Consider the following 16,290-nt stretch of genomic DNA (forward strand, 5'->3'; position numbering starts at 1 on the left):
TATTACTCAGCTATCAAAAACAACGACTTTATGAAATTCGTAGGCAAATGGCTGGAACTGGAAAATATCATCCTGAGTGAGCTAACCCAAACACAGAAAGACATACATGGTATGTACTCACTGATAAGTGGCTATTAGCCCAAATGCTTGAATTACCCTAAATGCCTAGAACAAATGAAACTCAAGACAGATGATCAAAATGTGAATGGTTCACTCCTTCTTTAAAAGGGGAACAAGAATACCCTTGGCAGGGAAGAGAGAGGCAAGATTAAAACAGAGACTGAAGGAACACCCATTCAGAGTCTGCCCCACATGTGGCCCATGCATATACAGCCATCCAATTAGACAAGATGGATGAAGCAAAGAAGTGCAGACCGACAGGAGCCGGATGTAGATCGCTCCTGAGAGACACAGCCAGAATACATCAAATACAGAGGCGAATACCAGCAGCAAACCACTGAACTGAGAATAGGACCCCCGTTGAAGGAATCAGAGAAAGAACTGGAAGAGCTTGAAGGGGCTCGAGACCCCATATGTACAACAATGCCAAGCAAACAGAGCTTCCAGGGACTAAGCCACTACCTAAAGACTATACATGGACTGACCCTGGACTCTGACCTCATAGGTAGCAATGAATATCCTAGTAAGAGCACCAGTGGAAGGGGAAGCCCTGGGTCCTGCTAAGACTGAACCCCCAGTGAACTAGACTGTTGGGGGGAGGGGGATAATGGAGGGAGGGTGGGGAGGGGAACACCGATAAGAAAGGTGAGGGGGGAGGGGGATGTTTGCCCGGAAACTGGGAAAGGGAATAACACTCGAAATGTATATAAGAAAGACTCAAGTTAATAAAAAAAAAAGGAAAAAAAAAGAGAGGACATCAGAGCCAACATGGTTTCTTAGGATGTGTCACACACAATCCGGCATCCATGTACTCTGATTCTCATACAGAAGGCAGGAAGGTTTGTGGTAAGCAGGGTGTATGCCTTCTATTACTACTTGAAGTAACTCACCTCTCTGGTGAGTGATTCTGGCACTAGGAGATCTGTTAGACTGGGAATAACAGATGATGACTCACCAGGAACCTGTGGGTGATCCTGATGGACAGAGGACAATTGTCCACAGTCAGTGTTCTCCATGCACCATTTGTGTCTCCAGGAATCACACCCAGGTCACTATGCTAGGCAGCAGGCTCTTTTTCCACTGAGCTATCTCACTGCCATACACTGTTTTGTTGTTCATTCATATCTAACTTTAAAATACTTCTTTTAATAAATGTATAAAACGTTATGATCATGATTGATCATCTTTACAAATCCACATAGCCTTTTTTATTGTGACCTCTCATGGGTTTGGAACTCACCAATTAGGCTACACTATGTACACAGTCAACCCCATGCCTCTCCATGTTTCTTCTTCATGCAGGGCTGGGATTACAAATTCCTGCCAAATCCATGACGTATAATGTGGCTGCTCAAGATCACTCTCAGGCCCTACTACCCATGAACATTTCTCTGGCTGACTTATCTCTCTTGCTCCCTCGCATGCCTCTCATAATAAATTTCCCCAAAGGGTCCCCAACCTGCCTTTTGGGTTGACAGGTGCTTATCTGACAGGGAGGCTGTGGTTTCAACAAGCTTGTCCTTAAATTTGTTATGTATCCAAGGATGATCTTGAACTCCTACAGATCCTCCCATCTGTGCCTCCCATCATCGATGAGTACAGGTGTGTACCATTCTGCTCCTTTGTCCCATGTGGACAAAGCACCTCATTTTCTCTCCAGGACAGGGAAGAAATCACCCTAGCAGATGAACATCTTTGGCCCAGTGATGTCTGTAAAAATGTCCTCCTGGCCATGAGAACTTACCTCCAGATTCATCTGCCTTGTGAGGAGCTGTCCGAGGAGCTGTCCTCACAGAGATGTGAGGAGCTGTCCGAGGAGCTGTCCTCACACATGTGAGGAGCTGTCCTCACAAACTCCATTACAAGATGGCACCGGCATCCGGCAGAACGCACCTAATAAAAAGGGCAATACGCAGGCGCCTGGTAACGTCCCTACTCAAAGGGACACGTACGTTTTGGTACGTCATCTGGCATAATTGGCAGCGACCAGTCAGAGAGTGACACGTCCTAGGCGAGGATAGTTTCCTATATAAGGGACGGTTATTCCTCACTCTCCGTCTCCGCATTGTAAGCTTATGCTCTCCCTCTCAAGACGCATTAAAGCTTTTCTGTAGTAGGATCCTGTGTGTGCCGCGTTGTTCCTGCTGGCGAGACGAAGCACGGGACATCTGGTGCCGAAAACCCGGGAAAGACCTCGCCATCGTCAGCACCTTCGGAGATCCCTTGGCGACAAGGAGGATTCAGAACTGCAGGTAGATACGTTCGGAGAGGCAGCCCTCTCTTGGACTTTGGTCTGGGGTTGTCACCGCCTTGGGAAGGATTTGTTGAGGCTATAGTATTTGTCCTGGGAGCCACCCTACTCTTTATGTTCTGTTCTCACCGTTTTCGTTGTTAAAAGGACGATCACAGCAGCTGAAGGCGCGTCTCAGTCTCTCGTATATAAGTGAGCTTCGCGCAGCTCCCTTTTACCTTCGATTTTGACTGTTGAGGAACAAGGACGAGATAAGGCCGACGTAGATAAGCGGCACCATCCGGGGAGGCGCGTGTAAGACTCCCGTACATAAGAGAGCAGCGTGTCTGTCTCTACCCTTTCACCTCACGCCTTGTCAGACGGACGTAGATAAGCCGCCGGCGTTCCTGGCCCATCATGGGATCCTCACAGTCTGTGGTCACGGCCTTGGAAACAGTGTTAAAGCAGAGGAACATCAAAATTGGAGGAGGAACACTTAAAAACTTTGTGAAGGAGGTGGAGAGGGTGGCGCCTTGGTTTGCCTGTTCAGGCTTGTTTACGATTGCCTCATGGAATAAACTTGGAAAAGACCTTGACAGAAAATTGGCGGAAGAGGATCTGCGCCTAGGGACCAAAGCTATATGGAAGCTGGTTAAGAATTGTTTAAAGGATGAAACGTGTAAGGCAGCAGTAGTAGAAGGACAGGCCACTCTCGAGGTAGTCCGGGAAAGTCTGTCAGAAACCGAACGTAGTGAGAGGTTGGGCGCGCGCAAGAAAAAAGACGTCCTAAGAAAGAAAAAGTGCCCTCCCGGTAAGTCCACAGACAAGGGAGCGTTGAAATTTTCAGATTCCAGCACTTCCTCCTCTACACATAAACCAGGAGGGGGAGCCAGCCTATACCCTGTGAAAGAGCTAGAAGCGCTGAACCTCGACAGTTCTGAAAGCTCTGAAAATAAAACCTTAGACTCAGAGGAGGAGGCTGAGCTAGATGAGGAAGCAGCTAAATATGAGGAGGAAAGATATTACCCCGATGAATGTAGGGGAAGTAATAGAAGCCTTCTAGCGCGGCCGCCACCAACGGCGCCTCCTCCATATGAGACACGCTCACGCGCCTTCTCACTAGTCCCCGAGAGGGTGAGAAGAAAGCTGAGTATGACATTTCCTATCTTTGAGACTCCGGAGGGAGGACGGGTCCATGCCCCTGTTGAATATAATCAGATTAAGGAATTAGCGGAATCAGTTAGAAAGTATGGAGTCACGGCCAACTTTACTCTAACACAACTCGACAGGTTGGCCATGACAGCATTGACACCAGCTGATTGGCAGATGATTGCTAAGGCAGCCCTTGCCAGCATGGGCCAATACATGGAATGGAAAGCGCTCTGGTATGAGGGAGCCCAAACACAGGCCAGAGCAAATGCTACGGCCTTAATACCTGAGCAACAGGAATGGACTTTCAAATTCTTAACAGGACAGGGCCGCTTTGCAGCTGATCAGTCTGCTTACCACTGGGGCGCCTATGCTCAGGTCTCCAGCACAGCTATTAGAGCCTGGAAGGCACTGTCCAGGAGAGGAGGGATTGATAATCAACTTACAAAAATCGTTCAGGGACCCCAGGAAAATTTCTCAGATTTTGTAGCTAGAATGACAGAGGCTGCAGGACGAATCTTTGGCGATCCTGAACAAGCAGCACCACTAATAGAACAGCTCGTTTTCGAGCAAGCCACCCAGGAGTGCCGAACAGCCATAGCCCCCCGAAGAAATAAAGGGCTACAGGATTGGCTTAGAGTTTGCAGGGAACTTGGAGGGCCCCTTACTAACTCAGGCCTGGCGGCTGCCATTCTCCAGTTCCAGCGACGCCCCGTTAAAGGGACGGATAAAAGATCATGCTTTCAATGTGGGAAAACAGGCCATCTAAAAAGAGACTGCAGGATGACAAAAAGAGACAGGGGGTCTGCAACCCTCTGTGTCCGATGTGGCAAAGGCTACCATAGGGCTGACCAGTGCCGATCAGTGAGAGACATTAAAGGCAAACTACTCCCTCCTTTGGAGACTCGACTTAATGAGATGTCAAAAAACGGGCTGGTGGGCCCCCGGTCCCAGGGACCTCAAAGATATGGGAACCGCTTTCACAGGGCCACGACCCCGGCAGAGGAGGTCCCCCAAGAGGCGACACAAGATTGGACCTGCGTGCCGCCTCAGACTTCTTTCTAATGCCCCAGATGGGCATTCAGCCAATTCCTGCTCAGACTGTGGGGCCTCTACCCCCGGGAACCATAGGCCTTGTCCTTGGGAGAGGATCTCTCACCCTACAAGGACTGATAGTCCATCCAGGCCTTGTTGAAGCTCAGCGCTCTCTTGATATTCAGATTCTTTGTTCAAGTCCCGATGGGGTTTTTTCCATAAGTAAAGGAGATAGAATAGCACAGTTATTACTCCTTCCGTGCTTCCAGGCCACGATACAGGATACTAAGGGACCCATGGGGTCCACTGGTCATGATTCGGCATATTTGGTGGTTCACCTTAACAACCGCCCAAAATTGAGCTTAGAAATTAATGGAAAGAAATTCGAAGGCATACTGGATACTGGGGCTGATAAAAGTATAATTTCCTCAAAATGGTGGCCTCAATCATGGCCTACCACAAAATCTTCTCACTCACTACAAGGATTAGGCTACCAGTCATGCCCTATGATCAGCTCTGCCACTCTAACTTGAACAACTGCCGATGGCCGACAGGGACAATTTATTCCTTATGTACTTCCCCTGCCTGTTAATCTTTGGGGGAGGGATGTTATGCAGACCATGGGACTGACCTTATCTAATGAATACCCCCCACAAGTGGCCCACATGATGTCAAGGATGGGCTATAAGGAAGGGAAAGGCCTTGGGCGATTAGAACAGGGTTGTCTCACGCCCACTGAACCGATCGCCAACCCCCATAAACAAGGCCTGGGTTTTTCCTAGGCGCCATTGGGGCAGCACGACCCATACCATGGAGGACGGAGGACACAGTGTGGGTTCCCCAATGGCCATTAACCTCTGAGAAATTACAGGCAGCTGAAGGACTGGTGGATGAACAATTAAGATTGGGACATTTGGAGCCCTCTACCTCTCCTTGGAACACCCCAATTTTTGTAATAAGGAAAAAATCAGGAAAATGGCGACTACTCCATGACTTGAGGGCCATTAACGATCAGATGGAATCCCTTGGACCCATTCAGCGGGGCCTTCCTATACTCTCGGCCCTACAAAAAGATTGGAATTTGGTAATAATAGATATCAAGGACTGTTTTTTCTCTATTCCTCTTTACCCCCCAGATAGGCCATCAATTAATCATATTGAACCTGATAAAAGATACCAGTGGAAGGTCCTACCTCAGGGCATGGCCAACAGCCCTACGATGTGTCAGTTATATGTTCAGGAAGCCTTCAAACCAGTCAGGGAGACCTATCCAAATTTACTGTTAATCCATTACATGGATGATATATTGATGTGTCATAAAGACTTAGAATTACTCAAACAAGCCTATTCCTTATTACAAAAAACCCTTAAACAATGGGACTTACATATTGCTACAGAAAAGGTCCAAATTGCTGACACAGGTCATTTTCTAGGATCCATTATTTTCCCTGATAAGATTATACCCCAGAAACTGGAAATCCGTAGAGACCACCTCCATACTCTTAATGACTTTCAGAAGCTCTTGGGAGATATCAACTGGTTGAGACCATTTTTGAAAATCCCTTCCGCGGAATTAAAACCTTTGTTCGAAATATTGGAAGGGGACGGCCACATCACCTCCCCTCGTGTGCTAACTCCCGCTGCAACCAAGGCCTTACTAAAAGTAGAAGATGCCATAAAACAGGCCCAATTGCAACGCATTGATTGGTCTCTACCTTTTTCACTCTGTGTACTAGATACCAAGGATTTACCCTCTGCCGTTTTATGGCAACAAGGTCCACTGTTATGGATCCATCCACATGCTTCCCCTGTGAAGATTATTGATTGGTATCCAGCCGCAGTAGCACATCTGGCTATTAAGGGCCTAAAAGCTGCCATCTGTCATTTTGGGACTCCACCCCAATCCTTGATTATCCCATATACACCCTACCAGGTCCAAACTCTAGCCGCTACCTCTGATGATTGGGCAGTGCTGCTCACATCCTTTACAGGGAAGATAGATAATCATTATCCTAAACACCCCCTATTGTGTTTCGCAAGATCACAACCTATTGTTTTCCCTCGCATCACATCCCACAAACCATTAAAGGAGGGGATAACGGTGTATACGGATGGGTCAAAAACAGGGGTGGGAGCATATGTGGTAAACTCCCAAGTATTCTCACGACAATATTTTGAAACCTCACCCCAAGTGGTAGAATGCCTAGTGGTCTTGGAGGTCATTGAAAAATTCCAGGTTCCTCTAAATATTGTTTCAGATTCCTCCTATGTGGTTAATGCTGTTAGTATTCTTGAAACCGCCGGTATAATTAAAACCACTAGTAAGGTGGCAGATATTTTCCGAAAAATCCAAATTATCCTATTAAATAGAAGATTCCCTGTATACATTACTCATATACGGGCCCATTCTGGATTCCCTGGCCCAATGAGTTCAGAGAATGATTTGGCTGACAAAGCCACAAAAATGATAGCTGTGGCCCTGGCCTCTCCTTTAGAGGCCGCTAAAGCCTTTCATGGCAATTTCCATGTCACCTCAGAAACTTTACGCCGCCTCTTCTCTATAACTAGAAAAGAGGCACGTGATATAGTCACCCAATGCCAACAGTGCTGCCAGTTCCTCCCAGTTCCTCACATCGGGGTCAACCCGAGAGGAATACAGCCATTGCAAATCTGGCAAATGGATGTTACTCATAATTCTACTTTTGGAAAATTACAGTATGTGCATGTATCTATAGACACATGTTCTGGCATTCTACATGCCACCCCACTTACAGGAGAAAAAACAACACATGTCATTCAGCACTGCCTTGAAGCATGGAGTGCTTGGGGAAAGCCAAAATGTGTAAAAACTGACAATGGCCCCGCCTACACATCTCAAAAATTCGGTCAGTTTTGTGCTCAGATGCAGGTTACCCACCTGACGGGCCTGCCCTACAACCCTCAAGGACAGGGAATCATAGAGCGTGGTCATCGGACGCTCAAATCATATTTAATAAAACAAAGAAGGGGAATTATGATAGAACTCCCCCCAACACCCCGAGTGGCCACTGCTCTGGCCCTTTTTACCTTAAATTTTTTAAATCTTGATGAAGCTGGACAAACAGCGGCTGAGCGACATTGCTCAGAGCCCAAGAGGACAAAAGAATTAGTCAAATGGAAGGATGTATTAACAAATGAATGGAAAGGCCCGGATCCTGTTTTAATAAGATCCAGGGGAGCTGTCTGTGTTTTTCCACAGGACAATGAAAATCCCATATGGATCCCAGGACGACTTACTCGGAGCATCACAGCAAGTGATCAAGAAGGGACTGGGACTCCTGCACCTCCTCACTCTTCTTCCATGGATGCCAGAAACGGTGCAGGGCGAGCTACGATGGGGAATAATGTCAACCTTTCCACTCTCGATGCCGGTGATGTACCACTAACAGGGATTTAGGGTTGGCCTATTTACCTAAGGATCCACAGGTTGAACGACTAAAAGAAAATAGGACTATTCCCCTTAAGGGCAGCCTTTGTTTTGGCATATTCAACAAAACATCTTTTGATCTCCCTTGCATTATGTTATATAATCAATCTTCTGCTTGGTTAAGGGAGGCCACATGGGGAACTGGTGAGGAGGACATTGTGGCTAACGCCACAGTTCTCTATGGTGGTGGCCTTACATTGGGTTAATGGTAGCTGCACTGATCTTACGCCCATGGCGATGCTACTTGGAGGAAAGGGCGAAAAGGGACGGTTGTCATTTTCCTGGACGGGGAACATCAAACCTGCTGCCTCTGTCTGGACAGCTACTCATATAAAATATCGCAGTAGTTACCCGCATGCCTCGCTTTATCCCGATCCCTGTTGATGCCCCAGGGACCATGACCTTATTTAGAGGAAAAAGAGATTTTGGTACTTCTGCAATTATTGCTGGCATTATTGCTACGACAGCAGTCGCTGCCTCGGTTACTGCCTCGGCATTGGCCTTGTCAAATTCAGTACAGACAACCCAAACTATCAATGATTTATCGGCCACCATCTCTGTGGCTCGGGACAGACAGGCCTCAGCCAATACTCAGATATAGGGAGGCCTTATGCTTGTCAACCAACGTATAGATCTGGTCCGAGAGCAATTAGACATTCTATGGCAACTGGCCCAGCTTGGCTGTGAGCAAAAACTCCCAGGCCTTTGTGTCACCTCCATATAATATGACAAATTTACCCGAGCTGCTAATCTGTCTAAGAGTCTTTCACAGCATCTGTTACAGAATTGGACCTCGGAGTTTGAACAGACACTTCGGGAGCTGAGAGCGACCATCATTCAAGTAAATTCTACCCGACTGGACCTGTCTTTGACGGAGGGATTGTCGTCCTGGATCACCTCAGCAGTCTCTTATTTCAAGGAATGGGTGGGAGTGGGACCTTTTGGAGTGATCCTCTGCTGTGGATTAGTGTTACTCCTCTGGTCGCTTTGCAAATTGAGATCTCAAACAAGAAAGGACAAAGTAGTGATCGCCCAGGCGCTTGTAGCCCTTGAACAAGGAGCGTCAGCCGATATCTGGTTGACCATGCTCAAGCAACAGGTCGCCGGCTGGACAGCTCTTGCACTCCTAGAACCTCGGTTCATTGCACAGGATTAGAGTGTCCGGCTTGAGCAGCCCATGAGGGGTGACGAGCTTAGCATCGCACAGGGAAGTTCTACCAAATATGCTCCCTGGAAGGCATGTCATATTACATGAGGGTTTCTGCCCCAGTTTTCCCTCCCTCGAAAAATGGCAGTGCGACGGGTCGGGAGTGCCCTGGGTCCCAACAACAGCCTAAGGGTATCTCTCTTGTACAGGTTCGCCAACTTTGTACGAGGATATGACCTCTGTCTTCACCCTCCTATATCTGGGTGTCCTGTTTGCTTAAAAAAAACAGAAAAGGGGGAGATGTGAGGAGCTGTCCGAGGAGCTGTCCTCACAGAGATGTGAGGAGCTGTCCGAGGAGCTGTCCTCACATATGTGAGGAGCTGTCCTCACAAACTCCATTACAAGATGGCACCGGCATCCGGCAGAACGCACCTAGTAAAAAGGGCAATACGCAGGCGCCTGGTAACGTCCCTACTCAAAGGGACACGTACGTTTTGGTACGTCATCTGGCATAATTGGCAGCGACCAGTCAGAGAGTGACACGTCCTAGGCGAGGATAGTTTCCTATATAAGGGACGGTTATTCCTCACTCTCCGTCTCCGCATTGTAAGCTTATGCTCTCCCTCTCAAGACGCATTAAAGCTTTTCTGTAGTAGGATCCTGTGTGTGCCGCGTCGTTCCTGCTGGCGAGACGAAGCGCGGGACACTGCCTTACCCTGTGGTCTTTGGATAGAAAGTCACCTGATAATTAATGACCCAATCAGGGACTGAATCTGACATAAGCCAAAAGTCAGCTGTTAGCTCACAGGATTTTTATACTACAGACTTTTGTGGGTTATAAAGGAAGCCAGCTCCTACTTGTTCTCAGCTGCACTGCTGCCACCTGCTGATTCCTTAATCCCAAGTCATGATCTCTGTTTTGGGGACAGGAAGCTTGTGGTTTTGGTGTGCACACAGGCCTTTTGTATATCACAGGATCTTGGGGAGTGTCAGCCTGCAGGATTGGGATCTGGGTAGTACTTAGCCAATAGCAATTTTTTTTGCCCAACCCACCCCCATACATTCCAGAATGAATAAGTAAGTGTTATTTCAAAATTATAAGCCAGGTTGAATATGGACATACATGCTTCAAGTCTAGTCTTTGAGACAAGGAAGGCAGATGCATATGGATCTTTTTGAGTTTGAAGATGGCCTGGTCTATATATCTAGTTTTTTGAAGGCAAGGGCTGCATCATGAAAACTTGTATCAAAAAACAGACAAACTAACAAAAAACTCGAAAAACATGAAAAAAAAAAGGAATCCCAGCCAAACCTAAAAATGCCTATGTATCAAACAAAATACCAACTAATCAAAAACACAAAGTTGATGGTGAATTTGGATGGTGTTGCTAATTATCATATCTGAGGTTATCCTCTGCACTTCCATACATGAGCCCAAACTGACTTGCAAACACATGCACTGGATCTCAGCCACATATCATGGAAGGATCCTTTCACAGCTTATCTGCTACAACATATTAACCCAGTATTTATCCTGACCAAACAAGGCCTTTTTAAGACCAGGTTCTCTGACTCTGGAGACTCCAGTTCTTATCAGTGTTTACAGCATTCAGAATCTTTGATACCCAATTAACTTAGCCCGTGACAGCAGAGGGAGAAAACAGGCTCAACCCTTCCTGTTTCTTTGTGGATGATCCAATTCCAGAGACATCCCTCAGATAACACATACTGCAGGGTCTGTGGGCCCAGCAAATACCCTCATAGATGAAAACTGCCCTTCTCTTCTCCATTATTGTCACCACTTCTTTTTTTTTAACAGAGAAAATTTTAATATAAATATGAGGTTGTACATAAAGTATAAAAGTAAGGTAGCAAACAGTCATTTGGAAATACAGTTGCTATATTTTGTGATGAAATAGTTCTTGTTAATAATACAGAAGAAAAATGTCCTTTTCATTTTTGTGTTGATACAAATTTACAAGTCTATGATGCAGAAAAATTAGATTACATTAAATTTAAATGTGAAGTTTTTCATGCCATCGTCTCAATAGTTGAATATATAGGCATGCTCACTACATATAAACTTTTATATATGACAAAAATCAGTAAGTATAAGAACACCTTTACATCTTGATATGTTTTTAAAAGTACATGAATATGTTACTAGAATAATTAGTAAGAAGTTTAAAGAACATCCCATATAATTATTTAAGAGAATTATGAGGTTATAAGGAGAACTGTCAGGAGGAGAAACAGTGGTTGGGGTGTATTGTATAAGAGAAGAATCCATTCTTAATAAAAAATAGATGCCTGTCATAAAATTTATCTTATATATTGTTATATGTGCACATATATTCATATTAAGTAACAAAATTGCAATAATTGCATATAGGATATTATTGGAACACGCATACATAAACAGACATGGAACAGATGAACCAGAGGATACAAGGGACCATTGCAACTGCTCTTCTCTAAGCAGGTTAGTGATGAATCCTGCTGCTTTTCATTTCAGCTGAATGTAACTGACAGGGCCTCAGACAGAAGTGATCCCTAAAACATGCAGTGTCCCCTCTTCCATAACCCATCAGATGGCACAAATCACTAAGGAACACTCCTAAACAGGATTACTCATAAAGTGAATGTTAACAGTATAAATACATATTGATATGTATGTCTTATCACAGGAATGTACCACTCTAGAGTAGGAAAAAAGCATAGGTAGCCAATACAGATGGTGCTCAACCAAAGACTTGGCTCATAAAACTACAATTAACCTAAGTCGTCTAATATGTTAAACACACACAATCGACTTCGGTACTAATAGCATGGCCAAATTTACACTCAGTACTCTCTTTTTCTTGCACAACTACCAATCTGTTGTTGAAAAAAAAAGAGATACAAAGTTATGTTGACTTAAATGTTAAGTATAAGCAAAGGATGTGCAAACATAACTTTATGTAGCACAGGGAGTTTCCTTGCCTTATGAATTTGTAGTATATTTATTTCTAATTTGATCAATTTTTCTCATGCAGTTTGCAACAGTGTAGTCAACATGAAGCTCTGGGACACCTTTGTTTTAATGTGAAGGCTAAATATGTGTCATTTTCTATCCAATATGTCCAATTTCTATCTGAAGAAGTAAACAGAAACAAACAAAATGTTGTCACCACTTCTTTACACACACGTTCATTGATCTCTCTTCCCTAGTGACAGCACAGAGACCCAGAGTATGTTAACAAAGTAATATATGCAGACTGAGGCCTGATCATAGTGGACAAGCTAGAGATATTGGCAGCTTGTGGTGTAGACAGGATGCTCAGGCAGCAGCTGAAGTTTTAGAATAGCACAGTTGCCTGGTGCTATCTGACCTTGTGTTTCTCCATTAGGATGACATCATCATCTTCCTCTTCCTCATCTGATGCCCAGCCTCAGCATGAGTTCCTGCTCATACCCCTGTCCAGGGGGATCTCCAGGAAGAGACTCTATACTATTCCCTACAGGCCCAGTGAGTGGGACTGGGGGAGAAGCTTGGTCTCCAACATCTGCTGATAGCCAAGGACAGAGACATTCATACATATGTCATCAAGTTTCTGCTCACAGAAATAGAGAAACTCCCACCTCTCACCTCAGAGTTAGTGTTTAGCTTAAAAAAAATAAATGAACAAAAATCCAAAAAATGTTAATAGCCCTGGCTTGATGTTGCATTTTGTAGAATGTAGGGACAGGAGCATCTCTGACTTTGAGGCCAACCTTGGTGTTCAAACCCAGGATAATCAGACATATATAACAGAGAAATCACTGCCTCAAAAATAAAAATAAGAAAGCAAAAAACAAGTATACAAAAACTAAAGTATAGGCAGGCATAATTTTTTATGTAAATCTGGAGAGAAGCTTAGTATCATATTCAAGTTTTTCATCTCCAACCAAAAGGGACCTAACAGAGGACCTTTTTCCAGAACCCTTCTTTACTGTTTTCAGTTTTGTTAGGCTTTGCTGTCGATTTAAAGACAGAGTCTCATGTAACCCAGGCTGGCCTACACTCAAGATATACCAAGAATACCCTCCATTTCAGTGGTTCTCAAGCTTCCTAATGTTGTGACATTTCCTCACGTTGAGGTAACTGCAAACATAAAAGTATTTTGTTCATATTTCATGACTCTAATTTTGCTTCAGTTATGATCATAGTATAAACATCTGATATTCAGAATATTTGAAATGTTACTTCTGTGAAAAAGTCCTTCTAACTTCAAAGAGGTGGTGATCCACAGGTTGAGAACCAGTGCTCCAATTGACAATCTTCCCATCACTACCTGTCAATAGTTGGGTTGACAGGCATGTTATGATGCCCGATTTCTTCTGGCATTTTTTCTTATTGACCAGTTCTGTCTACAGAACACAAATTCCAAACACTAGTTGCCAGGGCAGAAGCCAGTGTCTGCTCTACACTTGGATCATAATGTTCCCTATTAGTAGATTAGTGACAGTCTCTTAATTCTGTCCAACCATGTTTAAGCACTTATGTGATGTAGAAAACATAGGCTCTTTGTGAGTTTTTGCTGTGGGCCAAATATGCTTCTCCCCTTTTGAGAAACTGTATTCAGGCCTCTTCTTTTTGTGCAGCTGCTTCTGTTATGGACCTGACAAATGGACTCATTTAGATAACTGGAGAGGCCGCCATTGTGGCATCCTGCTCTGTGATCACTTTAGGGATGCTCAGAGTAAGCAATACCCAAAGTCCCAAGATCATTGTGCTAGGAGGCTTGAATGCAGTCGTCACCACTGCAGACACCTCACAGCTGCTCTGGGACAGTTCGCTTTAGTCACAAAAAAAGCCTTAGTGACCACTGCACAACAAACATCCCCATTTTGACTCATGGGACTAGAGATAGTTTTCTCAATGCTTCAGTAAAGTCCCATGAATGCTATTCATTTGAGGCTTGTGATTGGTGCACTGGAGCTCTATCTGTGATACACTGTAATTGGTAGGTCTCTATCAATTAAGGGCATGAATCTCTTGAGCTATAATAGAAACCTGATTTCACTCTTACTCGGTCAATCTGCATGGTTTCCTGTCACCCCAGCCCCATCTCCAGGCTTTTTGTTAGAAGCTGACCTGCCGATTATGAAAAGGTAAGACAGACTGGACTTACAACAATAGTCTCCCATCCTAAAAGAGAACCCAGAGTTCAGATTGTCAACATGGCAGGAAATGAGAAATTGAGTGCATATAGTTGGGCTTGTGGGGAACAGAAGCCCAAGATGGGATTAAGCAAGCCATGGTCTGTCACTGGATGTGAAGCATGGAGAGAGGGGTCAGGGTTCTGAATGAGAAAGCAGTGTCCAGGGAGTAAGGTCCAGGAAAACCCCTAATCTCATGCTGTGGTTCTCATAGGCCTTACCCCTCTCCTGCTGACTTGTATCCTGGACATTATCTGAAACTCTTTTACAGGTCTCATATGGAAGGGTCATGAAGAACTCTGAAATAGATTGCTGGCAGTAATATATTTATTTGCTGGCCTGGGTCTTCTTCTGCTTCAAGGTATGCAGGTAAATTGAGCTCAGGGATGGAATAATATGGTGAGTTCACAGGATCTCTTCTAGATTGAGTCTGGTGAAGAAGTAGGCTTCTCTGAGATGTTTTCAGGGAAACAGCTGTCTTTCACTGGGAGTTAGGAGGCAGTGTTACAGGGCTGTATGAACCCTCCTGAGTGATTATTAGTTACAGAGGGGAGTATACAGTATTGGCTGGTGCTGAGGTTCTGGTAAAACTTCATTTGCAAAAAGAGAAATTCCAGGCGCTTGCTTGGCATGTCCTAAGGGGAAGAAAGGAAGTTAGACCTATAATTTGGCCATTTTGTTGTGACTACTTTAAGGCTAGTGTTGATGGGGTCATACAGTCTCCTTGCTCCTGAGCATGCTGACCCACAGCAAGAAAAAAACATTCCTAACTCTGTTGGTCTCAGAATGTTATCTTCAGGGTTTGAACACAATTTGATTCTCTCCTTGCCCTGAAATGTCTCCCCAAGTTGCACAACATTCTCTCCCACACTTATTAAAAAGTATTAACTCCATGATGAAACAGGGAACAGTAAGTCAGCCTCTCAGGACCAGAGACACATAGGAGGATATGGGTCCCTGAGGACATCAGAGCCCATATGGCAGAAGTGGTGTTATCTTCCTATCCCTGCCAGAGAACAGGGATGTTTCACAGAACAATCCTGCAGCCATGCATGGATTCTGTGATTCTCAAAATAACAGAAACATTTGCAAATTGAAATACTGATGTGTGGTCACCAATAACTACACTGATATAAACCCTCTTTCCTGGTGAGAGTACCAGGCACCTGATGGTCTGTTAGCTGGGAAGAAACAAAGTCTGTATCTCCAGGAGCCTGTGGGTGACCCTGAGAGGCAGAGGACAATTGTCCAGAGTCAGTTTTTCCTGTAATCCATTTGGGTACCCAGGAATCACACCCAGGGCTAGGTAGCAGGCTGTCTTTACCACTGAGATATCTCACTGACATATACTATTGTTTTTCCAATAATACATAATTTGAAATAATTCCCTTCAAATAAATTTGGAAAATGTTATGACCATGATTTATCACCTTGAAAAATCCCCCTTGGTTTTTTGTTTGCTTGTTTGCCCATGCCCTTACTCTTCTTTTGTAAGATTGTTCCCCCCTCTCCAACCACCTCCCATTCCTGCCTCTCTGCTCTGACATTTTTCCTACACTGGGGGTCTAGCTTTGGCAGGAACAAGGGCTTCCCCTCCCATTGATGCCCCAAAGGGCCAGCCTCTGCTACTTATGCAGCTGGAGCCACGTGTCGGTTCATGTGTAATCTTTGGGTAGTGGTTGAGTCCCTGGGAACTCTGGTTGGTTGCTATTACAGTTCTTATGGGGTTTCAATCTCTTCAGCTCTTTCAATCCTTTCTCTAATTTCTCTAGTGTGGACCCCATTCTCAGTTCAATTGTTTCCTGTGAGCATTTGCCTCTATATTTGTCATGTTCTTGCTGAGCCTCTCAAGAGACAACTATATCAGCCTCCTGTCAGCATGCACTTCTTGGCTTCATCAATATTGTCTAATTTTGGTACCTGTATATATTTGGGCTGGATCCCCAGGTGTGGCAGGCTCTG

At 44.9% G+C, this 16,290-nt stretch overlaps 1 protein-coding gene across 1 annotated transcript; it reads left to right on the top strand.

Moving 5' to 3' along the window:
* Window positions 1-2,680: 2,680 nt before the first annotated feature.
* On the top strand, window positions 2,681-4,474 carry LOC134481162 (igE-binding protein-like; the record flags this gene model as incomplete). Its single annotated transcript, XM_063271740.1, has 1 exon — window positions 2,681-4,474. A coding segment is annotated over exon 1 (1,707 nt), but the record flags the coding sequence as incomplete, so codon positions are not given.
* Window positions 4,475-16,290: the final 11,816 nt, after the last annotated feature.

This window comes from Rattus norvegicus, chromosome 12, assembly GCF_036323735.1.
Source record: "Rattus norvegicus strain BN/NHsdMcwi chromosome 12, GRCr8, whole genome shotgun sequence".
Lineage (NCBI taxonomy): Eukaryota > Metazoa > Chordata > Mammalia > Rodentia > Muridae > Rattus > Rattus norvegicus.